Source organism: Sorex araneus, chromosome 2 (assembly GCF_027595985.1).
Source record: "Sorex araneus isolate mSorAra2 chromosome 2, mSorAra2.pri, whole genome shotgun sequence".
NCBI lineage: Eukaryota > Metazoa > Chordata > Mammalia > Eulipotyphla > Soricidae > Sorex > Sorex araneus.
In genome coordinates, this window is record NC_073303.1 from 154,962,123 (window position 1) to 154,988,556 (window position 26,434).

The following is a 26,434-nucleotide window of genomic DNA, read 5'->3' on the forward strand; positions in this document are numbered from 1 at the left end:
GGAGTAGTTGCTTCAAGTACGCAACTACTTTAGTGGCTTTTCATCTTGGGGGATAAGCAAATACATGCATGGATCGCTCATAGGTGAAAGAACAAAAATTCAATTTGCTTTGCCAAACTACATTGTATAAACCGAATCGATAGCTCAGCTTCTCTTAATAGAAAAAGAGTGGCAATTTTAACTTAAAACTAAATTGCAACTCTGCTTTATTCAAGCTTCCTGAGATTTCAGCTGGATCCAAAAGAAGGCAGCATAGAATCAGATAATCAAATGGCACTCTCTGTGTGTATCTGATGAGTCCTTTCTTTTTTCTTTCTTTTTGGGTTACACTGGGTGATTTACAGAGGCTACTCCTGGCTCATGCACTCAGAAATTATTCTTGGCAGTGCTTGGGAGACCATATGAGATACTGGGAATTGAACCCGGGTCAGCCACATGCAAGGCAAACACCCTACTCCTGTGCTATCATTCCAGCTCCTCTGATGAGTCTTTAACTAGAGATTCTACGAGGAAGCACAGAAGACTGGTAAGGAAAATGGAATTAACAAGTGTGTCAGTAGTAACCCAAGCCGACTGACATTAACAACTATGAACCCCGAGTGAGAGGTCAGACTCTTATTTCCCCATTTTTTTTTCTGTCAGAAAAAACTGCAGGTAGCATTCATAAATTCTCCATCCTTTACTCTTACTAAAGCATCCTGCCAAAGGCATTAATATTCGTTTTTGCTTTATGTCTGTTTTTGTTAAGAAGAAAATATTCTAGGAACTATATATTTTAGTAAGCCTCACTCTGATCCTAGCTCTATCATATACAAACCAGGCACATGTTCAAGCATAGGAATTGTGATTTTTTACTTCTCCCCAGAGACCAGCTTTAAGATGAATTATCACTGTATGTGAATTAGTAAGCAAAGTAACGGAGACCACTTAGATGTGCAAGTTTATTATGCAGAAAAGTTTATACCTTAATGTTTCAGTTACATAAGTTTCAGAAATTAATAACTAGAAAAATACCCATTCTATATTCTTTTCAAACTAGAAGCTTGGGCTGGAGAGACAGTACAGAGGGTATGGCACTTGCCTTGCACACAGCTGACCTGAGTCAATTCCCCAGCATCCCAGTTTATCCCTCAAGGAGTGATAACTTACTCAGAACCAAGAGTACGTAAGCCCTGCACATAGTCAGTTGAGACCCAAATACAAAGCAGAAGCAAACACACACACACACACACACACACACACACACACACATCCATATTGACCACAAAATAAAGATTCTTTCATTCTTCGCTGCCCTGAAATTTAAAATTCCTCTTTAAGTGTTATTGTTCCTTTGGGAAAAAAATCAATGAGTTAACAAAAGCTGGGGCTGGAGCAATAGCATAGTGGGTAGGGCGTTTGCCTTGCACAAGGCCGACCCGGGTTTGATTCCCAGCATCCCATATGGTTCTCTGAGCACTGCCAGGAGTGATTCCTGAGTGTATAAGCCAGGACTAAACCCTGTGCATCACCAGGTGACCCAAAATGAAAAAAAAAAAAAAGAAAAAAACCCACAAAAAACAAAAGCTTCTTCTGAGAATATACTGCAGATATTATGCAGATAACAAGATAACCTATTGTTTAGTTACTTGCATAATACCTCTTGTCAGACTAAGGAGAGACAGTCTATGACAAAAAGATGAATACTTACTTGGTTTATGACGCTTCCACTGCCAGTAATGGTCCACTGTATGGCTGGCTTCGGAAAACCTTCCACATGGCAGATTATTGTTTTAGACAGTCCACTGGGATCAGTTTTCTTTGTCATTTTGATTTGAGGTTTTCCTAAAATATCATCACAATTAAACTAAAATATTAAACTGAGATCGTAAAAGAAACCAGATATCAAGTTCTCAAAGACATGTTTGAGTTTGGTGCTCAGATGCTTTGTTACCTTCTACAATGAGAGTCAAAGACTCTCTTTTCTTTAGTCCTTCAACCTCCTGCAGAGCAGTTTCACAGACATAGTTTCCAGCATCCTGATAATGAAGACTAGAGAATGAAGGGCTAGATCGAAGCCTGATGTTATCCTAATAAAACAGAAAGTTAATTATTTCACCTGGTACAATAATAACATGCACTTATGAGATAATTTAGTCAAAACTAATTTTTCTAGGTTTAAAGACATTGCAGGTTTCTTTTTATTAATGTCAGATATTTTCAAATATTGAGTTTCTTTTCTGTTGTAAATTTACAGTCAGGCATATTACAGTTTTATTTCAGAAGTTTCCATTTATTGAATTTTAAGTTTAGAACAAATTCACCAACTTTCAGATTCAGTTTCCTTATTTGTAAAATAGGTTTTCCATACTGAGCTAATATAAGGATTCACTGTATCACTGTCATGCTATTGCTCATCAATTTGCTAGAGTGGGCACCAGTAACCTCTCCATTCTGAGACTTGTTACTGTTTTTGGCATATCAAATGCACCACAGGTAGCTTGCCAGGCTCTGACGTTCGGGTGAGATACTCTCGGTAAGTATGTAAATAATATAATGGATCTACATTAAGGAAACTTCAATTGATAGGAAGTTTGTGGTAAAATTATAGATAATTAGAATTGACAGATATCTAAGTATATTCTATGTAATCGATGGCTTAAATGCCTAAAAGTCATTTTATGGCACAGTTATCAATTTAGGATTGATATTGTGGTATCAAAAGGATACCTTGCTGAGTCATGAGCCTTACAACAAAAACTCTCTTTTCAAGAAACTTTTAACAACACATTACTATAAAATTTCTATAAACAAAGTAAATGTAACACTTAATTTTCATACTTGCCTGTGCTTAGAGGAAAAAATCTGTTCCATTATTTCAAGAATGAAAATGCTCCTAAGCAGGGAACTATATACAAGCCTAAGGTGTGTAAATTTTTGGTTGACAATGAAGTTTTTTCACTAACCATCAATCATCCAGACAATGGATTGACCAGCACTACTAATAACAGGTATTCAATTAATAAGAGTGACTGCAGATGAAGTAGACACTAGCAGTCTTGTAGCAAAGCACACTATGAATGCTCTTAAGATTAACTGAGTGCTCTAGTCATCTAAATTTGTATCATTATGTAACCATCAACTATTGCAACTGTGTTGTGTCAAATTGATAGTTTATGAAATGATACTTTAATTGTCCAAGTGAGCAGTATGATGATGCTACAGTTAAAAAGAGAGTGATATCAGAAACAGAACTTTAAGAGTAAGAGAGCAAGCTATAGAGGGAGCAGCATGACAAGTGATCTCAAAGCAATACTAAATCATGTATAATATATAACTGAAAATTTATATTTCCATTAAAAATGTTATAAATAAAAGCCTCCAATATTTTCAACCAAAATAATTATTGTCCATCATCTTAATTTTGGATGGCTTATAATTAGTTTTGTTAACACATGGTTAAGTAAGTGTTCTTTAGCATTCCATGTTCTTGTAATAAATCTAGGGTGGTTAGATATTTTAACCAAGGATACAAGGGGAGGTGTCATAGCTGCAATCTTTTGTTTTTGTTGTTGTTTAAATGGAATAACTGTGAGTATACACTTACAAACCTGTCCAGTCATACTATGTTCTAACACCCATCTCTCTCCCATTGTACATTTCCCACCACTAGTATTCCCATTAACCCTCCTGACACCCTGCCCCTCGCCACCTTTTCTTCTTTCTTCTTTTTCTACTTTTTTCTACTTTTCTACTTTTTTCTATTCTACTTTTTTTCTACTTTTCTTCTTTGTCAATCTCCTTTTGGGCATTAAGATTTGCAATACAGGTTCTGAGAGGTTCTTACGTTTGTTCCTTTACCTACTTTCAGCATGCAGTTCTTATCCAGAATGCTCATTTCCAACTATCTTTGTCATAGTGATCCCTTCTCTATCCCAACTGCCTTCTCCCCCAGCACTTGAAGCAAACTTCCAATCGTGGACCAATCCTCCTGGCCCTTGTTTCTACTGTTCTTCGCTATTAGTCTTATATATAGTTGCGAGCTTTCCTATGATAATAGCATTGCCTCATCACAAATTTTATCAATCTTATTTTCTTACTCTAAAAGGAGAGTTAAGATTGGGTCACAATTTAATAGGCTATATATCAGACAATCTCATTAATAAAGAACTAACACTGTTTATAAAAGAGTCACTTAGAAAATACTGAATTCCAGGTATATTCCAGTTACTCCTAATGCTTATGGATGAAAAGATATCTCTACTTTCAATAAGTTACTAATTCAATTGAATCAGCATTTCAACACTTAAGATTGGTATCAGCAAAAAAGATGAAATTTTAGAGATTAGAGCACAGTATTTATATTCAGTGCAGCTTCTGTTTGAGCCCTTGCTACTTACCAGCTTTTGGATTTCTCTTCTATGTTTTTATAATTAAATTGGAGAAGAAATAAATGTCCTACACATTTTATAGCATTTTAGTGATACGTAAAAATAATGATTAGAACACATTATAAATCATGAATATTTTGGTAAAAATATATAACTATATCTCAGTGTGTGCCTGTCCATGTGTCTATGTGCATAACTACATATTGTTTATAGACACAGTAAAATTGACAGTCCAAACAAAGTAATCAGAGATGTTCTAGTTATAACATTTGATTGTGACAAGATTTGTATTGTGATGTATAGGTAGAATGAGATTTGCTGTGAAAACCCACAAATATGCATGATAAGATGTACTACCAAATACAAAAGAAGATAGGAGGATGGGTCTAAACACTGGGATTTCCCCATGAAATACTACTTACTTTCATCCATACCACAGTTGCATTCCTACTAGCAGATATTGTGCATGACACCGGCAGAGTATCACCAATCTGCTTTGTCACTTCCCCACTTGGGTTTAAGGATAAATCCAAATCTGTAAAGAAAAAAATTTGTTTGAAACGCAAACTCCAGGTAAGTCAAAATACTTTAAAGTATGAAAAGAAAAGCTCTGGCCCACTCTAGAAAACTTAGAACTGATTATATAATTGAAATAACAATTGTAGCACAATCAGTCCAGTTTGTCAAGTCGGCTTTGAGACATTTGGAGCAAGAAAATAGTCAATGTAATTGATTATTCATTTTATTTGCAGTTAACATGATTGATGTTTTGATTGCACATTGATGTTTTGATTCCTCTAGAACCCGTCATCTTAAAAATGCTCTTAAATCACTTTTGGAAGAAAATAAAGATGATGAGTAGGTAAATACAAAAAGAGCTGGTAAGACATAAAGTGGAAAACTCAAGTATATTTTCACAGTGGGTGATAACTGGAAAACCATGAGATAGTATGTGATTTTGTTTCCCCCTAAAAAGAATCTACTATAGAAGTTAGACATATATTCTTTAGAAATATTATCCCATTCCTCATTCAGCAGAGATTTTAACTATATTCATTGTTAGGTACACTGTTATCCTGTTAGCAGATATCATCTTTTAAAAACATAGTTAAAAAACATAGTTAAGCACATCCAGAGAAGTGCTTTGTATATTTCAAATACAAAGTACTTTCTATTAAATTGTACTACCATAACATGATCTGTATAGGGAAATCCAAGACAACTGAAAATTTATTGCATATAGTTTCTATGAGCATAATTACTTAGTGTATATACATGCAGGTATAGCATGATAAACACTGATGAATCATCAGAAATAAATAATGAGTTTGTAATTCATAATTTTTGAGGTAGGTTTAGTACATAATCAATTGATCAAAATATATAGCAGTATGAAACCAACATCTCATAGTAAAATTGTTATTAAGATTTTGAAAAAAACTTTATTGAAGGATTATAAGGTTTACAATGGAACAGGGTTGAATACTCTGACACATCCCCCCAAATATATGACCATCTAATCTTTGATAAGGGAGCAAAAAAGGCGAAGTGGAGCAAGGAAAGCATGTTTAACAAACTGTGCTGGCAAAACTGGACAGCTACATGTAAAAAAATGGGCTTAGACCTCCACCTATCACCATGTACAAAAGTCAGATCAAAATGGATTAAGGACCTCAACATCAGACCAGAATCCCTAAGGTACCTTGAAAACAAGGTCGGCAAAACCCTCCACGACATTGAAGCCAAATGTATCTTCAAAGCTGACACGCCACTGGCCAAGCAAGTGAAAACAGAGATAAATAAACGGGACTATCTCAAACTAAGAAGCTTCTGCACCTCAAGAGAAACAGTGACCAAAGTACAAAGACAATCTACAGAATGGGAAAGGATATTTACGAAGTACCCATCCGATAAAGCGTTGATAACAAGGATATACAATACACTGGTTGAACTTCACAAGAAGAAAACTGCCAACCCGATCAAAAAATGGGGTGATGAAATGAACAGAAACTTTCCTAAAGAAATCCGAATGGCTGAGAGGCACATGAGAAAATGTTCAACATCACTAATCATCAGGGAAATGCAGATCAAAACAACCATGAGATATCATCTCACACCACAGAGACTGGCCCACATCCCCAAAAACAAAAACAACCGGTGTTGGTGTGGATGCGGGGAGAAAGGGACTCTTCTTCACTGCTGGTGGGAATGCCGACTGGTTCAGCCCTTTTGGAAAACAATATGGACGATTCTCAAAAAATTAGAAATTGAACTTCCATTTGACCCAGCAATACCACTCCTGGGAATATATCCCGGAGAGACAAAAAGGTATAGTAGAGATGGCATCTGTATTTCTATGTTCATTGCAGCACTGTTTACAATAGCCAGAATCTGGAAAAATCCAGAGTGCCCCAAAACAGATGACTGGTTAAAGAAACTCTGGTACATCTACACAATGGAATACTATGTAGCCGTCAGAAAACATGAAGTCATGAACTTTGCATATAAATGGATCAACATGGAAAGTATCATGTTGAGTGAAATGAGTCAGAAAGAAAGAGACAGACATAGAAAGATTGGACTCATATGTGGAATATAATGTAACTGAGAAGTGCAAGTTGGCAATGATGCAACTTCTGACAGATATCTCTCTGGACTTAGTTACTAAAATACTAAAATACAGAAACCCAAAACCGAGAGGCCGCTAAGTGTGGTCACTCGACCTCATACCTCTTCATCCTCAGCAATGGAAAACAAATTATCTAATGCTTCCTTTTCAGCAGGTCTGACTTTAGGGGAGAGATTCTCCAAACAATAATAGTGAGTTTTGTTGAAATATTGAATGCAATCAAAGTGAAAGTAAAGTGAAAATATTAGTTACACAGGCGGGGGGGGGCTTAGGGTGGGGAAGCTAGGGGCGTGGGGGGGTTGGGGTGTGAGGGGGTGGGGTGGAGCTATACTGGGATTCTTGGTATTGGAATATGTGCACTGGTGAAGGGATGGGTATTCGAGCATTGTATAACTGAGATTTAAACCTGAAAACTTTGTAACTTTCCACATGGTGACTCAATAAAAAAATTAAAATTAAAAAATAAATAAATAAATAAATTAAAAAAAAAGAAAGATTATAGGGTTTAGACAACAGAGCCAAACTATGGCCCCTGTTGATTGCAGGATTTAAAAAAAATCAAACAACAGCCTCAAGTTCTGTTCGGCCACATATACAAAGGCAGAGAGGTGAAAAAGCTGGCTATTTCATAGTAGTGCATAACATGTTATGATTGATTACACATTAAAGTAAATCTATAGAGTTCACTGGTACTGGGCTATAAAGCAACATGTTTGCCACAGTGAGAGCTGGAATTTCATTTTATGACAGTTTGCCATTGCACCCTGGACATACATCTTTTTATTTCAAAATCATTTAGCTTTCTGATGGTTACACCTCTCTCTCTGTCTCTCTGTCTCTCTGTCTCTCTCTTTCGCCCTCTTTCTCTCTGTGGCAGGGTTGGGGGTGAAAGGTGGAAGAAGTGTGCCCCACCTAGCAGTGATCAGTGCTTACTCCTGGCTCTGTGCTCATGCAGTGCTGTAAATCTACCCAGATTTGGTCTCATGCAAGGCAAACACCTTAATGTTTGTACTATCTCTCTGGCCCTGATTACATCATTTTAAGTTCTTTTTTCTTGTTTTAGTTTGTAAGCCATGAATGTAGGGATTATGACTTGCTTTGTCACTGTGAATTTCTCAGTGTCTAACAAATTGTAGGTCCTTAACACCTGTTATTGAATAAGGAAAGAACACACTCTGTTTCTCATTAATATTGATATATGTATGATTTCCTAGAACAGTAGAATTTCTCAGAATATTAGGTTAACTTATTCTTAGATAAAAGTATACACCGTGTGAGTTAGAAACTTTTATTGGCTGGATGGCTGACTTTACATAAAGATCAAAGTAATGATTTTAAAGGATGATGACATCAAAAGCTCTGATGAATCATCCCTGTGCATGCAAGTTGGCAGAGGAACAGGAGATATAACAGAGCAACTATGATTCTTAGGCATGAAATGTCTGTTTTGCAAACAGGTAAGTATGGGTAGGTTTTTTTCTGCCCTACAGTCATCCATGGAAAGGAAACAAATCTTTCTTTTGGAAAACAAACAGATAATCCTGTATAATTAAATGAATATGTAATTTTTTAAGTTTTATTTTTTTATAATTTCAAGTAAAACTGATATACTTGCAATTATTTATTCAGCTTTCAAAGCCTAGTCAATAGTTAAAACCAAAAAGCATCTACATCCAGTTAAATAAGCCATAATTCAATTAAATTATTACAAGCTTTTGTTTAATTTTTTTCTCTGTCACAGATGCTCAATCATCTATACACTACATAGTTGCAAACAAATCTCTGATGCTTTTCTGCCTGTGGTGTTACAAAAAATTGGAACCGTCTCCTTCCAGGGATGAAAGTATTGAGTATCTTTTAAACATAAACATTTAATAACATCTCTAAACACCAATTTATTGGTTATTGACCCTAAGATCCCATTAATAATGCCAGTAGAGTTATTCTGGATGCAATTCTTTTTTTACATATTTCCTCACCTCACTATATAATTTTATTATAGAACAGATTGTATAATTGTTTCAATAATTGAGTGATTCTTGAAATAAAGCATGTCTTCTTGAGAGATCATTGATTTTCGCCTAAGTAAACTCAGATGGCAGACAAACTCAATTCTGTACAACATGCAAATGAAGCAAATAGAACTGGCAAGTTTTAGAACACTTTTTACCAGTCCATTGTTTTTATAGGGCTCCCCAGGGTGTGCTCCCAGTATCAAACACTCAGAAGCAACCATCTGATCTCCCTCTAGTCCCCGGTGTATCTCCTTCTATCTCCCTCAAAGTTTTCATGCCTATCTTGCAAGATATCCAAAATTATAGAATGAAAAACAAAGCTCAAATCTCAGAGCAATTTCTAATATCTCTTTCAATACAGAAACACAGAATTCCCTCATATTCAATGGGTCCATAGGTAACCTCATCTAAAAGACATTTTATTGACAGAAAGGTTGGGTACAAAGGGATTATTAGAAAGTTTGGTCTATATCTCCGAGAAAGACTGATATTTGCCCACAATACTTCCTGCCCACAGGAAGAAGTTCAAATTAGTTTCCTATTCCCATAGAGTATCAGGTACATCAATAATATAGTGTCAGGAATTTAAAAATTAAAAAACTCAAAGAAAAGCTCTGTTTTCTATGTTTATTGTTTTCTATTATGTTGAAATGAATATAATGTTTGGAGTATCTGTAGGTTTAAAAAGAGGTTAATAAAATTATGTTCAAATTGGCTTTGAAGAGGTTCTGTTTCTATAAATATTTGCTATTCATTTACATAAAAACTAATAAAACTTTAAGTATTTTCTAGCTCTTCTTCACAGTTGAACTTATAGAAACTTTGTGTAACTGGGGTTTTTGTGTTAACATTTTTTTTTCACTTGAAACAAGATTCCTAAATTAAACTTTTCTGGGCACATGCAAACTTTATGAACTTCAAGAATCCCTAATTCTTTTATTAAAATATGACATGATTTATTTTATAACTATTTGAATATTTTATTGATAATACATTTTGAAGACTTTTATGAAAGAGAAAAGGTTATCACTGTCAGAAGTTGCAGTTACTAGATTCATGCTAGTCTTCAATTTGTAGTAAAAATCTCGGTCAATGTTGAACTTGCACTGATGCTTCTCAATAAGTCTACCGAAACTATGTTATTTTAAAAATGTATAGCTGCAATTTATTTGAAAAAATAGCCACGTTAGACCATTCTGGGACTCTAAAGGCTGGTAATGATGGATAAGACAACTTACAGTGAACTGTGATGGCTGTTGAAGCAATCATGTTTTTTTTGTCTATCAGAGAGCATTTGTAGTCTCCCGTTGCATTGCGCCTCACATCTGCCAATGTGTAAGTATTTGAGCTTCTTATTCCTTCAGGCTGTCCCTTTTAACAAAGGAAAATGTCAGATGATTACACTTGGTAGCAACTATGTGGACAGTTGTATTGCTTTATAAAATGACATTTTCTTAGATACAGAAAAAAAGGGAATGCATGTCTTAGATTGGCCAGATAAGGGCATCATTTGTATTATCTGATTCAAGAAAAAGATGGTTCTAAAGAAATACAGGAGGTAATTCACACTGAATTGGTGCAACTCTATTGACAGCATGGTTTGTGTTTGAGTGTGAAGCAGATTTTTTAAAATTTCAATTTTATTTTTATATTTGTATCTTTCCTAAATAGAGAAAATATTTGAGGCAATTTAAAATAAAACATATCACGTATCCAAATAAAAATAAGAGAAGTAAAATAAAATAAAGGAAAGAAGATAGGGAAGGAAGGAGGTAATAAGAGAGAAACAGGGAAAATAAGCTAACATTTCTTTAATTACATGAACATATAATTATTCAGAAATATATTAACATACTTTCTTTACATTTCAAAGGAGAAGATAATAAAATAGTAATAGCAAATCAAGGATGGATAGAAATAGATAAACTAGAAGTATATATTGACAAAAATATATAATTACCATATACCCTAGCTAAAATCTCACACAAATTTGACTCTTCTCTCTAATAGCGAGACAAAAACCATGCATCAACTTATTAGAAGAAATTGTTTTCCAACCAATATCTTAATTACTATGTACTAGTCTTCTTAGTGATGTGGTAGGTTGTGTTATTTGAAAAAACTACTGGGTAATGTGGGCTGGAGCGATAGCACAGCGGTTGGGCATTCACCTTTCACGCGGCCGACCCGAGTTCGATTCCTCCGCCGCTCTCGAAGAGCCTGGCAAGCTACCGAAAGTATCGAGCCCGCAAGGCAGAGCCTGACAAGCTACCCGTGCGTATTGGATATGCCAAAAAAACAGTAACAATAAGTCTCTCAATGAGAGACATTACTGGTGCCCGCTTGAACAAATTGATGAGCAATGGGGTGACAGTGACTGAGTAATATAATAGAGGAAAATTAAATATGTCCCCAGAAGTAAGTATGGCATAGACAAATCATTTTTCTCAAATAATACTGTGAACCACAAACCCAGGAAAGATCATGAAGGGCAAACAGAGGTCTTCAGACAAAGATCTCTCCTACTCTGGCTTTATAGCACAGTGAAATCTAGAAAACAAGCCAGAGAAAGTTTCTAAGTTATGCTCTGTATATAGCACTTATTCTAAGTATGTTATTGGTAAAAGTTGTGGAACTGGCTCTTTTTGATTACATACGGTAGCAGATTATAGCTCATAGTGTTTTACTATAAAGCTAAGTAGAATGTGCAATTGAACGATCCCTACTTCAGAGGCTCAGGGGTATTTTTTGGGAAGGAACTTGGGTCTATTTCAACTCCATATCAGGTCATTTGCTGAGATCTGACTTCATTTGACAATGATTTGCTTCTTAAGAACAAATTTTCATTAGTTTATTTGAATAAGGAAGTCTCAAATTTCTCTAAATATAATATCCTGTGTTCACATTCTTTTCTTCACTGTTTCTAAAACTTCTTAATATTATGGAAAACGTAAGAGCGATGTTACACTGAAAAAAATTTCAAAGGTCTCTTTCTAACTATCCCTTGTCTTCAAGAAGAGAAACCCTTCTCACTAGAGCTATCCAAATACAGACGCTTTTCGATGCCAGCTGCTGCTGAAAAATAGGGCTAATGAGAGTATCTAGCTCAACTAATAATACTGAAGCACTTACTGGCAAGTAAAACAAAAATTCCTCAGGAGGAGGGTTACCATTTCCCAAACATGTAAGGGTGATGTTGTCCCCTTCTTTGATGGCATTTTTTGGTGGCAGCACTTGCATTGTCACTTGTTCTGTAGGATCTGTGAGAATCAAAGACACAAGTTAAACATTTTTGTCAAGGATTAAATTACTCTGTACATACAAAGTAAATTACAAAATTATACACAATTTTCTTAAGTAGCTAGTAATGGTAATTACTTAAATGTATCTTTTTATAGAAGGATTGAAGCTAATAGCTACTTGCTATACCAAGTACTAATCTTGGTTGAAGCAAACTACAAAGAGACCCTGTTACATAAAAGTCAATTTCTTCTTAACAAAACATCTTTAACAGAGGGAAGAATGACCATAGTTATTTTATGTGCAAAAGACACCAGTAGGAACAATCTCACCATATGATTTCATCATAAGGAAGTAGAGCTGTATTATATGAATCTTGCAGTTTGAAAAAATTGGACCAGCTTGCAAAGTAGCTAAAGCTATTAGGCACCCCATGCAATCATATTACTTAATAATAACTCATGTTATATACAAAGAGACACGAGCTAAACAGCAGTAAGATTTTTGGCAGCAGGAGGGTAGACCTGGTTTCAAAACGATGAATCCCATAAACAGAGGGAAATCCTTAACACAATCAACAGGACTGTGAAAAGATCATAGAACTGTTCTTTGGAGCTAAGATGCAACTTTCATTTCTTTTGGACCATTCTTACAGAGAATGTAGAGCTAATCCTTTATTGAGCCTCCTACTCAATAGGAGAGTGTAAAAGAAAGAAAAGGGTGGCTAGCGTAGACCGTATCTGGTAAAGATGACATTTTTTAAAAGTACTGTAGGCAGTTACATATGTCCAATTTTTTAATATGTCTCCTGTTATATAACTGCAAAACAAAATAAATAATACATTTCAAAATCATATAATGCAAAGGTTTATTTAAGAGAAATGTACTTTTCCATAAGGCTTAGGAAATACCATGGTCTATGGCTATATTCTAAATTAGTTGAGAATTTATTTTATTTTTATTTATTTATTTATTTATTTTTGCTTTTTGGGTCACACCCAGCGATGCTCAGGGGTTACTCCTGGTTCTGCACTCAGGAATTACTCCTGGCAGTGCTCGGGGGACCATATGGGATGCCGAGGATCGAACCCGGGTCGGCCGCGTGCAAGCCAAACGCCCTACCCGCTGTGCTATCGCTCCGGCCCCAAATTTATTTTATTATTAACTAAGAAAGCCAGATGAATAACACGCAGATTTGCATACCTATATTTTTAATCTATCATTTACAGTCATTTATTTGCCATCACAGATTAAAGTACAGGAAGAATAAAACATAAGGGTTGTTTGATTACCTCTTTGCCATTTCTCCATATTTCCACATCTCTGAATATTGGCCCAAATTGTTCTGAAGCTAAGTGGTGATAGGTTTAATACAATTGTTTGCTTTTCTGAACCAGCCTGTGGTCCTTTCTTGGATGGACAGCAGTTGAAAAGTAAACAAAGTGTGTTTTCAGCCTCCCCACTGACCTCCCATTTCCAGACCCCACTCACTCTTTCGAATGACCCCTCTCTAGCTAGTTTCAGTGTGTTGTTCATCACTGTACGATAGCTCTGATCAAAACTGACACCATAACATTAAGGGTCACCATCTAAATGATTTCCTGCTCTATTTCAAAATTCTTCTCTGTATCCTCCTTTCAATGGACATTGCTCTGATGAAGAGCTGAAAGACTAAACTGAGAGTAGAGAGTTAACAGGACTTGTTGGAGTTTTTAACAGTAATCTGCATGTCCACTACCACAACTCAAATAAAATAAATTATCTCTTGATCTCTCTTTGTCCCTTACTGTGAATTGTGCTCTATTAATAAGTCATGATTCTGCCTACCACGCTGCTTTCTCTTTGCCCTTGTTCTCCTACTTAATCATTAACTATTAGAGATTAATATTTAGATATTTTACATCTAATTCCCCCTTTTTTCCCATTAATGCTTTCCTAGTTTAGATTTTAAGTTATCTACCCCTGGTATTTTGCCTCACATTCATTCATTTCTTCATAATGAATCTCTTCACATTTCTTCTTAGAGCTTCTTTTCTACTCTTGATATATCAAATTTAATGCTCATATTTCTGAAGAAATGCTTTGCATATGACAATGACACTAAAAATCCTGCATACATTCTGAATATGTAAATACAGATATGCAAGTTTCTTCCTTGGCATCCACAAATGGCTTGAACCTAGTTTAAATTTTAACTTTCAGGACAGTCTATGCATTCCAACATAATAACCTTGTATCCCCTAAAATTTTCTTCCTCTCATTTCTTTTAGCTAACATAAATATAGAATATTCCCTGACTTCAATAAATATTCAGTACATTTATTATAACACGAAACTTGAAAACTGAGACTATGGCAGTGTAAACTGTAAATGATGTAAATCCAGTAATCAACAATAGCTTATAGATAGGAAACTTGGAAGCATTCAGTAAGAATTTATCCCATAATAGTTGTTTAAGAAATAAGTATATGGAAGGGTTAAGTAATGACAGAAAAAGAACAGGCATGTAAGTAGTATTTTCTAAGAAGAAATCTGGAACACAACAGACAACACACAGAAGGTACAGTTAAGTGATGATGGTTGGGAAATGGTACAGGGCCACAGCTGTAAAGAAATGAAGGCACACTGAAACTGGGGGTAGAAAGGTTAATCTACAAGACTGGAGAGTCACTGAAAAATGTAAGCAAAGCATGATCATATTTGCCTTTAAAAAAAGGTATTTCTGGTAGCCGCTTGAGGGGACAATTTGGGGTGAAATACAGGAATACTATTTTGAAAATTATTGAAATTCAGGCAATGAAGAATGATGGTATATTGCGATGGTGTACCAGCAAGTAGAAATCAAATATGCACAGAGAAAAAAAGAGCAGATTCCATAAAATGTCATTAGTGATTAAAGAGGACAAGGGGGGGGTGGAAGATTGTATCTTTCTCAAGACAATTTTATCGAATTTATTTTTTTTTTAATGCACTCATATCCTTTTCATTATATTTTAGCTCCCTCTTTCTTTGCCTTGAGGTCATTCTACATAGTGTTCTCCAAAAGCAGCTCCCAGGTAAATACCAGAGAATTTGTTGTCAGTGCACAGCAAACTGGAATTGGAATCCTCTTCACACTTTTGAGACGAGAATCTTCAGGGCAAGGTCCAGAAATCTGTATTCTAATAAGTCCTTTGGTAATTCTAATGCATAACAGACTTTGAGAGTCTCTTTCTTGAGCACCTGTGCTTTTAGGACACATCACAGAACTCCCTTTGCTAGTTACCACTCACAACCCATATTCATAGTTTCCTTCTGCCTTAGATGCCGTCTCTCTCTATGAACAGCAGGATTACATCTTTAAACACCTCTGTGTCTTCACAAAAGTTCAGCATTGCTTACTGAATTATGCTGAGAAGACTTGCCAACTATGCTCCACATAATCAGTTTCAGAAAAATCATTTTCTTCTTATGCATCCAAGGACTTTTCTGCCCAACAATTCTTCAGGTTAATCATTCATTTTCTTCTTTCTCAAGCTAATTTATAAATCCTTAATATTCAATTTGATTTTTTCCATATATTGTACTCCTATATTTATCTCTAGGTAAGTTCTTTCAAATTGAAACTTTGGGGATGGAGTTCTGCCTTCACTTACCCAAAGAAAAAATAAATTGGATATTTTAACAAGCTAAGTCAGTATGATTTTCTAGATCTTGACCTTGAAATCAAGTTGAAACTTAATTGTAAAGTTCCAGGTGTTATAAATCCTTATTGTTAGAGCAAAAAGATATTTTAAATTTTTGGACTTTATAGAATCAAAATAGAAATATAAGAGAAAAAACTCTTGACATCTCAACTACATTTATTTTTTAAAACTAGAATAGATATAAGTACTAGAATATTCTGTAATATATGGTGATATTGCAATAATTATTTATTCATTAGAAATAATATAAAATTCTTTCTTGTGTTTTTCCTAAAGAAGGTATCTCCAACTCAATGCTTTTATAATAACAATGATCATTTAGTGATATTCGTATAGTTTTGAATGATAAGCATCTAAGGCATGATGCAGTATGTTATTCTAAATTGAATATTTCATTAATTTCACTTAACAATACTATAAAGTGAACATTTTATTTTTCCATTTCAAAATAATGAGACCTACAGAAGTTAAGTTACTATTTTCAGGAAACAGTAATTGACAGCGTTGGGACTCAGTTGCCAGCATGTTTGCTCTTAATCATTAAATTAGCTTGGCACCTGTCTTATGAGAAAGAGCATAACATTGGAGGAAGCAAAGTAGTTTAACCCAGTCTCTGCAGCTAATTTAGAGCAAGTCCCAGGGCCTCATTTTATTGCTAAGTGAATTAATAGGGTTAGAGCAGATGGTCAACAAAGTCTAATAGTATATATTTAAAGCTGTAAAATGGAGCTTAACTGAAATATCTTTAAATACAGCATCCTAAGTAACTTACATAATTGATCTCATTACTAAAATATATCTCTTCACGAAAGTGGAAGTACCTTATCCTGAAACCCAATTTTTTAAAGTTACTTTGTTTAAAATTTCAAAATTACTTTCTTCACATACTTCAAATTTAAGTCTTGTGTATGGATACAAACATGTTTGAAAGACAGTCAAAATCCAATTACATTATAATATGTATAGTTCAAAAATGCTTTCTATTTTTCAGCATATTTAATAGTTTATTATTTACTTTACTCAAAAGTATATAGGATAACATAGCAGTCAATGATTTTTTGTTCTCTTTTAAAATATATAAGCCCTGATGATAAGTGGGTTAGTATCACATGAAAAATCCCCATGCAACAAATAGTTAAAGTTCCTTTCACCTAATATTTTGTCCCCTGGAGCGATAGCACAGCAGGTAGGACATTTTCCTTGCACGCGGCTGACCCAGGTTCCATTCCTCTGTCCCTCTCAGAGAGCCTGGTAAGCTACTGAGACTATCTTGCCCGCACGGTGGAGCTTGGCAAGCTACCCATGGCGTATTTGATATGCCAAAAATAGTAACAAGTCTCACAATGGAGACATTACTGGTGCAGCTTGAGCAAATCAATGAACAACTGGATGACAGTGACACAGTGATACATTGATGATTTACAGAGGTTCCATGCTAAGGCATTACTTTAGGAATTTTCCCAATTAGAATCACAACCAATTTTTGACATGAAATAAAAATAAAATGAAAATGTCTATGGGATCATACTCACCATTATGAGTAGAAAAAAAAAAAAACAAACACAAGAAACTATAAGGCGATTTCGAAAAAGACAATTTCAACCAAACATCAGAGCAGCCTACTGGTCAAGGAATACCTTTTTCTCATTCAAGACAAGATTTTGTGACTAAGCGCCCTGAGGCTGCAGGGGTGATTTCAAAGGCACAAAGAACTGGTAAGGAATATTACAAGTTTCCTCTTCTCATTCTCTTGCAGTTTATTTCCCTTTTTTCACTTGTATAAATCCTTGATTTAGCAGATAACTTGTGAGAATTAGGGGCGTTTTGATTTCTTTCACTTAAGAAAATTCTTTAAGTTTCTGCACATTTCTTTTTCTTCATTATCTGAATATACATGGGCACATTTTTTGTGAAGTGAGAGACTGACTCCTGGTATGTTACAAGAAACTGTCTTTCCAAGTGCAATATGTTACCTTATATGACTTCTCTTTTGTTTTTTAAATTTACTTTTATTAAAAGCACTATGATTTACAAAGTTGTTCATTATACAGTCATTTCAGGCATTTAGTGTTCCAACACCACCAGTGTTGCCTTTTCTCCACAAATGACCTCACTTTCCCTCCCATCCCAAATCTGCCCCCCTTAGCACATAACAAATTTACTAAATATGACTTGCTCCAACAAACCTTTAAAGAAATGGCAGACTGAATGATCGGAAAATAACTCAGTAAGAGCCAATCACAAATTTGTGATTCCTATATGATTTTAATGTATGTAAATAAGGAAAACAAAACCCTTTAATATGACGTAATAAAATGCTTATTCTCATTTACCTAAGTAAGTTCTCAACTCTGGAATCTAAAGTTTATTTCATTAAATTTTATTTTATATTTGGATCACATTATGGTAATAATCATATCTTTCCTGTATAATAAAACTTCTAAAGAAATTCTGTACTCATATATTTTGGAACTGACATGATAATAGTTAAGGCCTAGTTATGTAAATTTCCCCCCTATACTTTATATAAACATTGTGGTTTGCAAAGTTGTTCATGATGATTTGCTACAGGCATTCAATATTCCAACACCAATCCCACCAACATCATCTTCCCTTCCTCCACAACTGTCTCCAATTTTTGTAATCACCCCTCAAGACTGCCCCTACATAGGCTCACAATAATTTATTCTATGTTGCTTGTTATCAGTGACTTGCTAATAGAATGATAAAAAATATTTCCTTAGAATAAAATTAGTATAAATTGTTATATCTCACTATGGAGATATTAAGTCCTAATTGAGGGATTACTGTGATGTTATAGGTTAAGCATTCTCTGTTATTGTTTGGTTAGTGGAGATCAGTTGCCTTCTGTGTTACATCTCATCCAATCTGGTGTGCTACTACCGGATTATCAGTGTTGTAGATTTTGGAGATGCTCCAGGAAGTTCAGAATTTTTAATTGGGTGGTAGAGCTAGAGTTAAATTTTTAACTGGGTGGCAACTTTGGGATAAGAAAGTGACTGCCAGAGATTCCTGATGAGAGTTCTCTTTTGAAGACAATAATTTATAACCTTCTTCTCCATCAGTCTGGTTAGAACATGCATTACGAGGAGTGGTTACATCGTAGGCAATACTGCATGCATTTTTCTTCAGAAACACTGAAAACAAGCACTTCAGTTTTCTCTTCAAGTTCATACTTCATTTTCAACTCCTCTAGTTTAACTCTGTTGAGTGTCAATCATTCAGAAAGTCTCAGATGCCATTTTGAACTCCTATTAAATTCATGGCTGTATGTCACACTGAGAGTGGATGAGACTCTTGAGAATGTGTCTTTCAAGAACTTAGTGTTTAGCAGAATACAGAAGAGGTGTTCCCAGAAACAAGATAGTGAAATATATCAGGAAATGCATAAGTATTTGTTCTATGTCTCCCAAAGAAGAAATTACCTGGAAGCCAAGGACTAAAGGTAGCATAGTAGAATCTGCAGCATATTTAGACTAAGATTTAAAAGTTGATAGCACATAAACACTTTCTTTCATATATTACACGTGCATAATTATATATTCAGTTACTTACAGTAAATATCAAAGACTGCTTGTTCAGAATAAACTGTATTCTGGCCAGATGGTCCATAATATGTCACAGAGCAGGTAAATGGCATATGTATGTCAGCCTTGGTTGCTTTATACTCCAGCGAAGAAGTCATGGTATACAGCTGAGTTACTGGGTCCATTTGCTTCGTAAAAATTATGACTACTGCTGAGAAAAATTAAGAACACTAATGATATGATCTTTAATTAGAAAATCACAATCCCTAATTAAAAGTCATAGTATCTTTAAGAAGTGGTTTTGTCCTCGCTGTATTTAAAAGAAGAGAAAATGGACATGTAGTGAATTAGGTTGACTTTTCAAAACCATAAATCAAAGACTGAAATAGAATCCTAGAAGTCTATCACTGTTTCAGTTTAATTAACTGCTAAAAAATTCCATATGCAAACATAATTTTCTCAGTTCCTTATTCTTCTGTATATGGGATAATAAGGTGGTTTAAAAATTACTTAATGACTAAATGGATACTTAAGGTAACAAAGAATAGAATCATAGATCAAAAGAGGGCAACACAAAAGCGAGACAGATGATACCACTTGCCTTGCATGTGGCTGACAGGAGTTCAATCCCCAGTACCCCAGATAGTCCTTTGAGCATAGTCAAGAGTAATCCCTGAGCACAGAGCCAGGAGTGAGTTCTGAACACTGTCAGGTGTAGCCCAACAGGCAAAAATATAAACAGATCAACATATTTAGACACCAGATGGTATAAGGAATTCTTGGGCAAAAGAAACTCAAAACAAGTTGTCCAAATTTATCGCCCATTCATTACCTACCTCTATCAAGAGGTTGCAACACTTTTCCATTTCTGTACCATGTGATGTTAGCATCTGGATAACTGTCTTCAGAAACACAGTCGCCCAACTGCAAAATAAAAAGGAAATGCTAGCACCTTGGTTTCATCAGTGGCTGTCAACTTCAAAAGTTACAGTCATTTTTGTGTGTGGGGTGGGGGATGGGGCAATATTACTCCAGACTTTTTTTGATCCTTTCATTTTCTAAACATTGACTAAGGACTGATTAAATGTTTTCATTTTGTGTGTGTGTGTGTGTGTGTGTGTGTGTGTGTGTGTGTTAAATGTCCATAACTGGGGAAAGGATTAGAAGGACTGGAAGACAATTCTTTGCATGCACATTGCCAGGTGTGCTCATCTCAGAGATATATATGTATATATGTGTGTTTGTATGTATAAAATGGAAAAATCATTCAATTTGTCACAACACGAAAGAAACTTGAAGATATCTTGCTGAGTGAGTTCAGTCAGAAGAAAGGAGCACAGAACTATTTCTCTGATATGTGAAACTTAAAAACAGCAATATAGAGTCAAAGGCAACGCAACAAAAGAATTTATCCACACAATTAATTGTTGTTGGTGGTGGGATTTGAAAGGGGTCCTTGGAGGGGCAGGTGATTATACTGGTTATGGGTGTGGTTTTGATATCAAGTGCATGGAAACCATCATTAATAGTATCATACCTCAATCAATAGAAAGAATAAATAAATAATAACTAAAATGTCCACTGCCACTTTTAATATAATCACATTTATTTAAAAGCAATGACAACTCAATAAAAATTTTTTTAAAAAAGAAATCACAAATTTATTTCAAGATTATTCTAACAAACTAAAATATACAAGTATATTAACATGATTACCACAGTTCACAGTTCTGTGCATGCAAGAATGAGACAGTTTTAACAGTATTAAAACAGAATGAACACTATTAAAAAGGGCCACCTTCTCAGTTTCAGACTACTTATACTCAAAGGAGTCTATAACTCCCCTCCCCCACCTTTCTTCAAATGTATTATAACTCTATAGAAAGCATCAAGTGTTATGAACTAATATGTTGCTGCTGCTGTTGTTGTGATTGTTGTTTGTGAGCAACACCAGGCTGTGCTCAGGGATTATTTCTGCCATTATGTTTAGGGATCACTCTTGACCAGGGGGTCCATACGTGGTGCCAGGGATGGAAGGCAGGTTGGTCTTATGCAAGCCTTACACATTGCACTTTTTGGCTTTCATCTGCTCCAGAGTTTTCTAAACTTATTCCTACCTCCCACTCTAAGGCAATGGAAAATTGAGATATTGAAATTGGCCAATATGAGACTATAAATTAATTGATATAGCCAAACATACAGCCCCATTTCGATTGTCTCATAAAGATTCCCTCGAATCCACTGCTAATATGATCATTTAAATTTAATCTTCGCATAGCTTTACTTTAACTTTTCAATCAATCAATAGACTAAAGTGCAAACTCTCTACCTGAAAGATAAAGTTTATTCTAATCAAAACATTGTTACACCTTCAGATATTTCTCTCTCTGTGTACTCTCCTCCCTACTTTCTGAGCACACACAGTCCCCTCAATGCATAAAAGGAAAAAAAATGATAGTTTTCAAGCCATTTCCTTTTCTTACAATTTATGGAAAGTCTTTCCTACTTTTGTCTTGGATAAAATCTGCTCATCATTCATGAATCTATTATGCAGTTCATTAAAAATAAGTAAGTGAAAGGAAATGCCTTTCTTTTATTGTCATCTGTTTCTCCTCCCTTCAAAAATGATCACATCATCTATTCACTGTACCCTGCAAATTTCTGACTGCCTACACTTTGTCAACTCCACAGAACAGTCTGTCTCATTTGTCCTAGTATCTAGGATGCCAAGAGAGATATATGTAATAATAAGTTAAGCAAATGCCAATTAAATCAAAACAAATTCTTACCTTTTTAAGCTGCTCTGTTTCAAGAAATGGTGCTTTGCTGACAATTTCAGGTTTTGATGGCTGCTCTAAAATTAAATAGCGAAAGGTTTTAAACACACATGAAAGGAAAGAAAGGACATTTGTGATTTGTATTATAGGCAAATGATTCATTCACTCAGAGAGAAAAAGCAAGCAACAAAATAATGAATCAACTTCTCAAAGAACTTGTAACTAAGAAATCTGATAATCTACTTTTAATTGCTTGCTTTATCATTTTAAATATGATCTTAAATATTTCAATTTTCATAATACTTTGAAGCTGTATTCTGGCTGCTTTATAAAGTGAATATGGATTTGATAATAAAAAGGATGTCTAATGAAACAGAAAATACCCATTTTTACTTAGTGATAGCTTCTGATTCTTAGGTGAAGATTTGAATTCAAATTAAAACAGAATATCATAGTCACTTGCTTAAAAATGGATGTCTGAGCCCTACTTGTTGTAATGGACCAAAATTTGACTAGGGAAGAAGGGGAAATTCTATGAATCCATATATGAAAAAAGGTCCATAGGGCAAGTGGAAACTAAGTGCAATTTTAGAATCACTGTTCTACTTTGTAAAACCCAAAGCTAATAAAACCTAGGTTTCATATATAACTAAATTTATATTTTAAGTGAAGTTAAATTTATAAAATTATGAATGTTGGGAACACTTTCAAATTTGTAACCTGAGATAATGACACAGGCACTACTGGGAATTCTGTAAATGTAAATTATAATTGAGGCTATGGGAAGAATTGATTAAAAATCGCAATAATGAGGTACTATTTACACTTGTTATTTTTTCCCTTATTTGCCAGTTTTCTATTCTTGATGGATTTTTTTTTGTTTTTAATTAGTTTTACCAATTAGACTGCAGAAAATGGCTATTGCCTCATTGCCATTAATTTTTATGAATCTCATGGAGCGGAATTATTCTATTCTTAAATGAACACAAAGTAAAAACAAGCTCTTCTTTAGTCTTATTGTTTTATATTTGGAAAACTTTAGAATTATCAACTAATTGGTTTTAATTTCTAGTTAACTTGAAGTTCTGTTATCAAACTAGTAACTCTTAGACCACTATTAAAAACCAACAACAACAACAACAACAACAACAATGAAGACAATGGGGCAGAATAGACTGTACAGAAGAGAAGATGCTTGAATGCAGCTGACAGGGTTCCCAGCACACGTGTTCCCTGGGTCCTGCCAGGAGTAATCCCTGTGTTCAGAGCCTGGAGGAAGCCCCGAGGAGTCATGTGACCCCAAAACAAAAACAAAACAAAAAAGAATAAAGACAGAATTATTCTAGAGCGGCAAGTTGGATATAACTAACACTAAACAAAAAAACAAAAGTTGCTTTCTTCAGGATAATACCTGTAGTTTCCCCTTTGTTTCCCCTTTGGAAACAAAATTAAGGAAGACAGGAAAAAATAGAATAAAGTTGCATTACAGATAAAATTATATTAGTACAAATGAAAAATGACAGCTGACTGATTGTTGGGAATGTGGACAAATATAAATATTAAATTGATCAAAAATATCTTAAAATCTATTTCTAAACAATATAGTGTCAGGAATTATCACCTTCCATATCACTGTCAGTCATCCCATTGCTCATTGATTTGGTTGAGCGGGCACCATTTTGAGACTTGTTACTATTTTTGGCATACAGATTACACCACGGGTAGCTTGCCAGGCTAGTATCTGCTATGCAGGCGAGATGCTCTCGGTAGCTTGCCGGGCTCTCCGAGAGGGGAGGAGCAATTGAACTCTGGTCAGCCGTGTGCAAGGCCAACGCCCTACCTCTGTGCTATCACTCCAGCCCACCTTCCATATAGCAGAAAGATTTAATGTTCTTTATTATTTTCATGCAGTATCACTAATGTTTATACTTATAACCCTGAGCAATTGATAAAACATGAAATTGTTTGTAATTAATATTTTAATAGGTTATCATCCAATACATTTGAGAGAATTAATCTCTTGGAGTTTAAATAAAAAAGCCCAAATTCTAGGGAACTAAAATTAATTACTTAGTGACAACTCTCTGAGAGGTATTATTAAATTAATTTACATGGTTAATCCAGAGCCAAAATTAGCAACAACTCTACAAAAAAGTGGATTTTTTTTTCTTTAGTGGTATCTATGCCTGGAACATATAGAGAGATCTTGAATATTCTCCATAAAATAATGTTCTCAATACAAAATGTGGTTGATCAATTTTGCTAAGCTGTGCTACTTTCCAGTTCACCAAACTGAAATATTAAAACAGCTGGACACATGTTTACTTACTCTTAAATTGTCTGTAACCCTCAATTCTGCTTTGTCAACTCTGTGATATTTTTAATCAGTGCACACCTGATCATTTGTTACTATGTTATTTGTTGTTCATATATACTTAAATTTTTCATACTTCAATTAAATAAAAGCAACAAACAGAAAATTTGATGAAAGAATGCTTATGGATGAGTCAACTCAAGGTGGAAGCAATGGTAATATCTATTGTATTTTTTGTTATTTTTCTCCTTGAACACTTATTTTAAGGTCTGAAGTAGCCACATATTTTGTATATAATTCGCTCTTCTATTAGCTTGCAGCAATCAATGAGTATTAGTTGGAGGCCCGTAAAAGAAGACACATACTATTTTAGCAAAATTGCATATTGATTTCAAACTGTTTTTTTAATATATGAATTATGTCTTAATATGATTCAGGAATTCATAGCCAAATACAGAATTGAAAGGCAGTAATATCTCTAACTTACATGAATTATTAATTATTTTTTGTCTAAGATATCAGAAACAGGTGACGATAGAATGTTGAGGTCAAAACTGTTTTAAACAGCTAATGTTATTAATGAAAGTCACATACAGGATAGTTCCATTTGAGAGGAGGGAAAAGGAAGAAAATGCAGGTCCTTTGGTTATGCTGACATGAGAGTATTTCTCTCAGTTCTTTGTCATTCCTCCTTATAAGTTCTGAGGGGCTTTAAATTAAGCACTGGTGAGCTACTCATTTAAATTTAAATGAATCATGCTCTATTTCTTCATTAGATGGGAAAAGTACCCTTGTCACTTTTAAAGAAACAAAAAGAAATACATGGTAGTTTATCTCATTTTACTTTGTTTCCCTCCATTAAAAAATATTTGTAAGTTTGACAGCTTTCATGGGGATGCTCAATTCTAATAAAACACAGAAAACATCATCCACATGAAAGCTCTAAAACAATTGCCTCAAACCAGCACTGGCCATCACTAAGGAAAGAGCTGGCCCACATGTACGCTGTGTCATGGCAAGTCATTCTTTTAACTCCAAAGGCACCGCACACAAGAGTTTACATTTTGGCCTGAACTAGGATTTCCTTTCTTCTTCCCCTCTGGCCCCCCATAAGTAGAAACCCTCCTTACCTTTTTCCTTAATGATTTACCATGAAAAAAATGGAAATGGTAGTGTTATAGTAGCTCTACAGGAAACCATGTGTGTCCTCCTTAACACTGATGATTAGACCTTCTAGAGAACCCTAGTAACACAGTCACTTGTCACTGTCATCCCATTGCTCATCGATTTGTTCCAGTGGGCACCAGTAACGTCTCCCATTGAGAGACTTATTGTTACTGTTTTTGGCATATCCAATACGCACAGGTAGCTTGCCAGGCTGTGCCATGAGGGCTCTCCGAGAGGGGCAGAGGAATCGAACTTGGGTCAGCTGTGTGAAAGGCGAATGCCCTTACCGCTGTGCTATCGCTCCAGCCAGTAACACAGTTTTTTTCTTTATTTTTTTTTAAAAAGCTTCAAATCCAAAGAGCTCATTTTATTGTTAAGGAAGGAATACTGCCTCGGAATAGTGAAGGTCCTTGACCAAGGTCAGAAATTACCAGTATTTTTAACAAATCTTGTGTATTGATGCTAATTTTGTGATTTTTTTTCATTATATCACTAAGAACCATTTAGCAATCTAGGTGGCCATTTATTTGACCTGCAAGAATTTTGCATAATTACTAATTTAAATCTTTGTGATCTTTTAAAATCTTATCTACTCTTGTTTCTGGGCTGTTTCATGAAGTTCAAAAGTGCATTAAATGCAAACAGGTGAATTCTGATCTTTTTCAGTGAAAGAAAAGAAGAAAAGGAA

General features: G+C 34.9%; 1 protein-coding gene across 3 annotated transcripts in view; it reads right to left on the bottom strand.

The window, feature by feature from the left end:
* Nucleotides 1-26,434, bottom strand: part of ALCAM (activated leukocyte cell adhesion molecule) — a 221,970-nt gene that overhangs the window by 27,623 nt on the left and 167,913 nt on the right. For 2 of the 3 annotated variants that reach the window (XM_004606735.3, XM_004606736.2), the window contains exons 4-11: nt 22,278-22,342; nt 20,325-20,412; nt 19,517-19,699; nt 12,147-12,274; nt 10,253-10,385; nt 4,793-4,905; nt 1,934-2,069; nt 1,691-1,824 (exon numbers count right to left, since the gene is read on the bottom strand). In XM_004606735.3, the coding sequence (XP_004606792.2) occupies nt 1,691-1,824; nt 1,934-2,069; nt 4,793-4,905; nt 10,253-10,385; nt 12,147-12,274; nt 19,517-19,699; nt 20,325-20,412; nt 22,278-22,342 (980 nt within the window). The remainder of the gene's footprint in view (nt 1-1,690; nt 1,825-1,933; nt 2,070-4,792; nt 4,906-10,252; nt 10,386-12,146; nt 12,275-19,516; nt 19,700-20,324; nt 20,413-22,277; nt 22,343-26,434) is intronic. The other variant, XM_055127139.1, reaches the window with a different exon arrangement.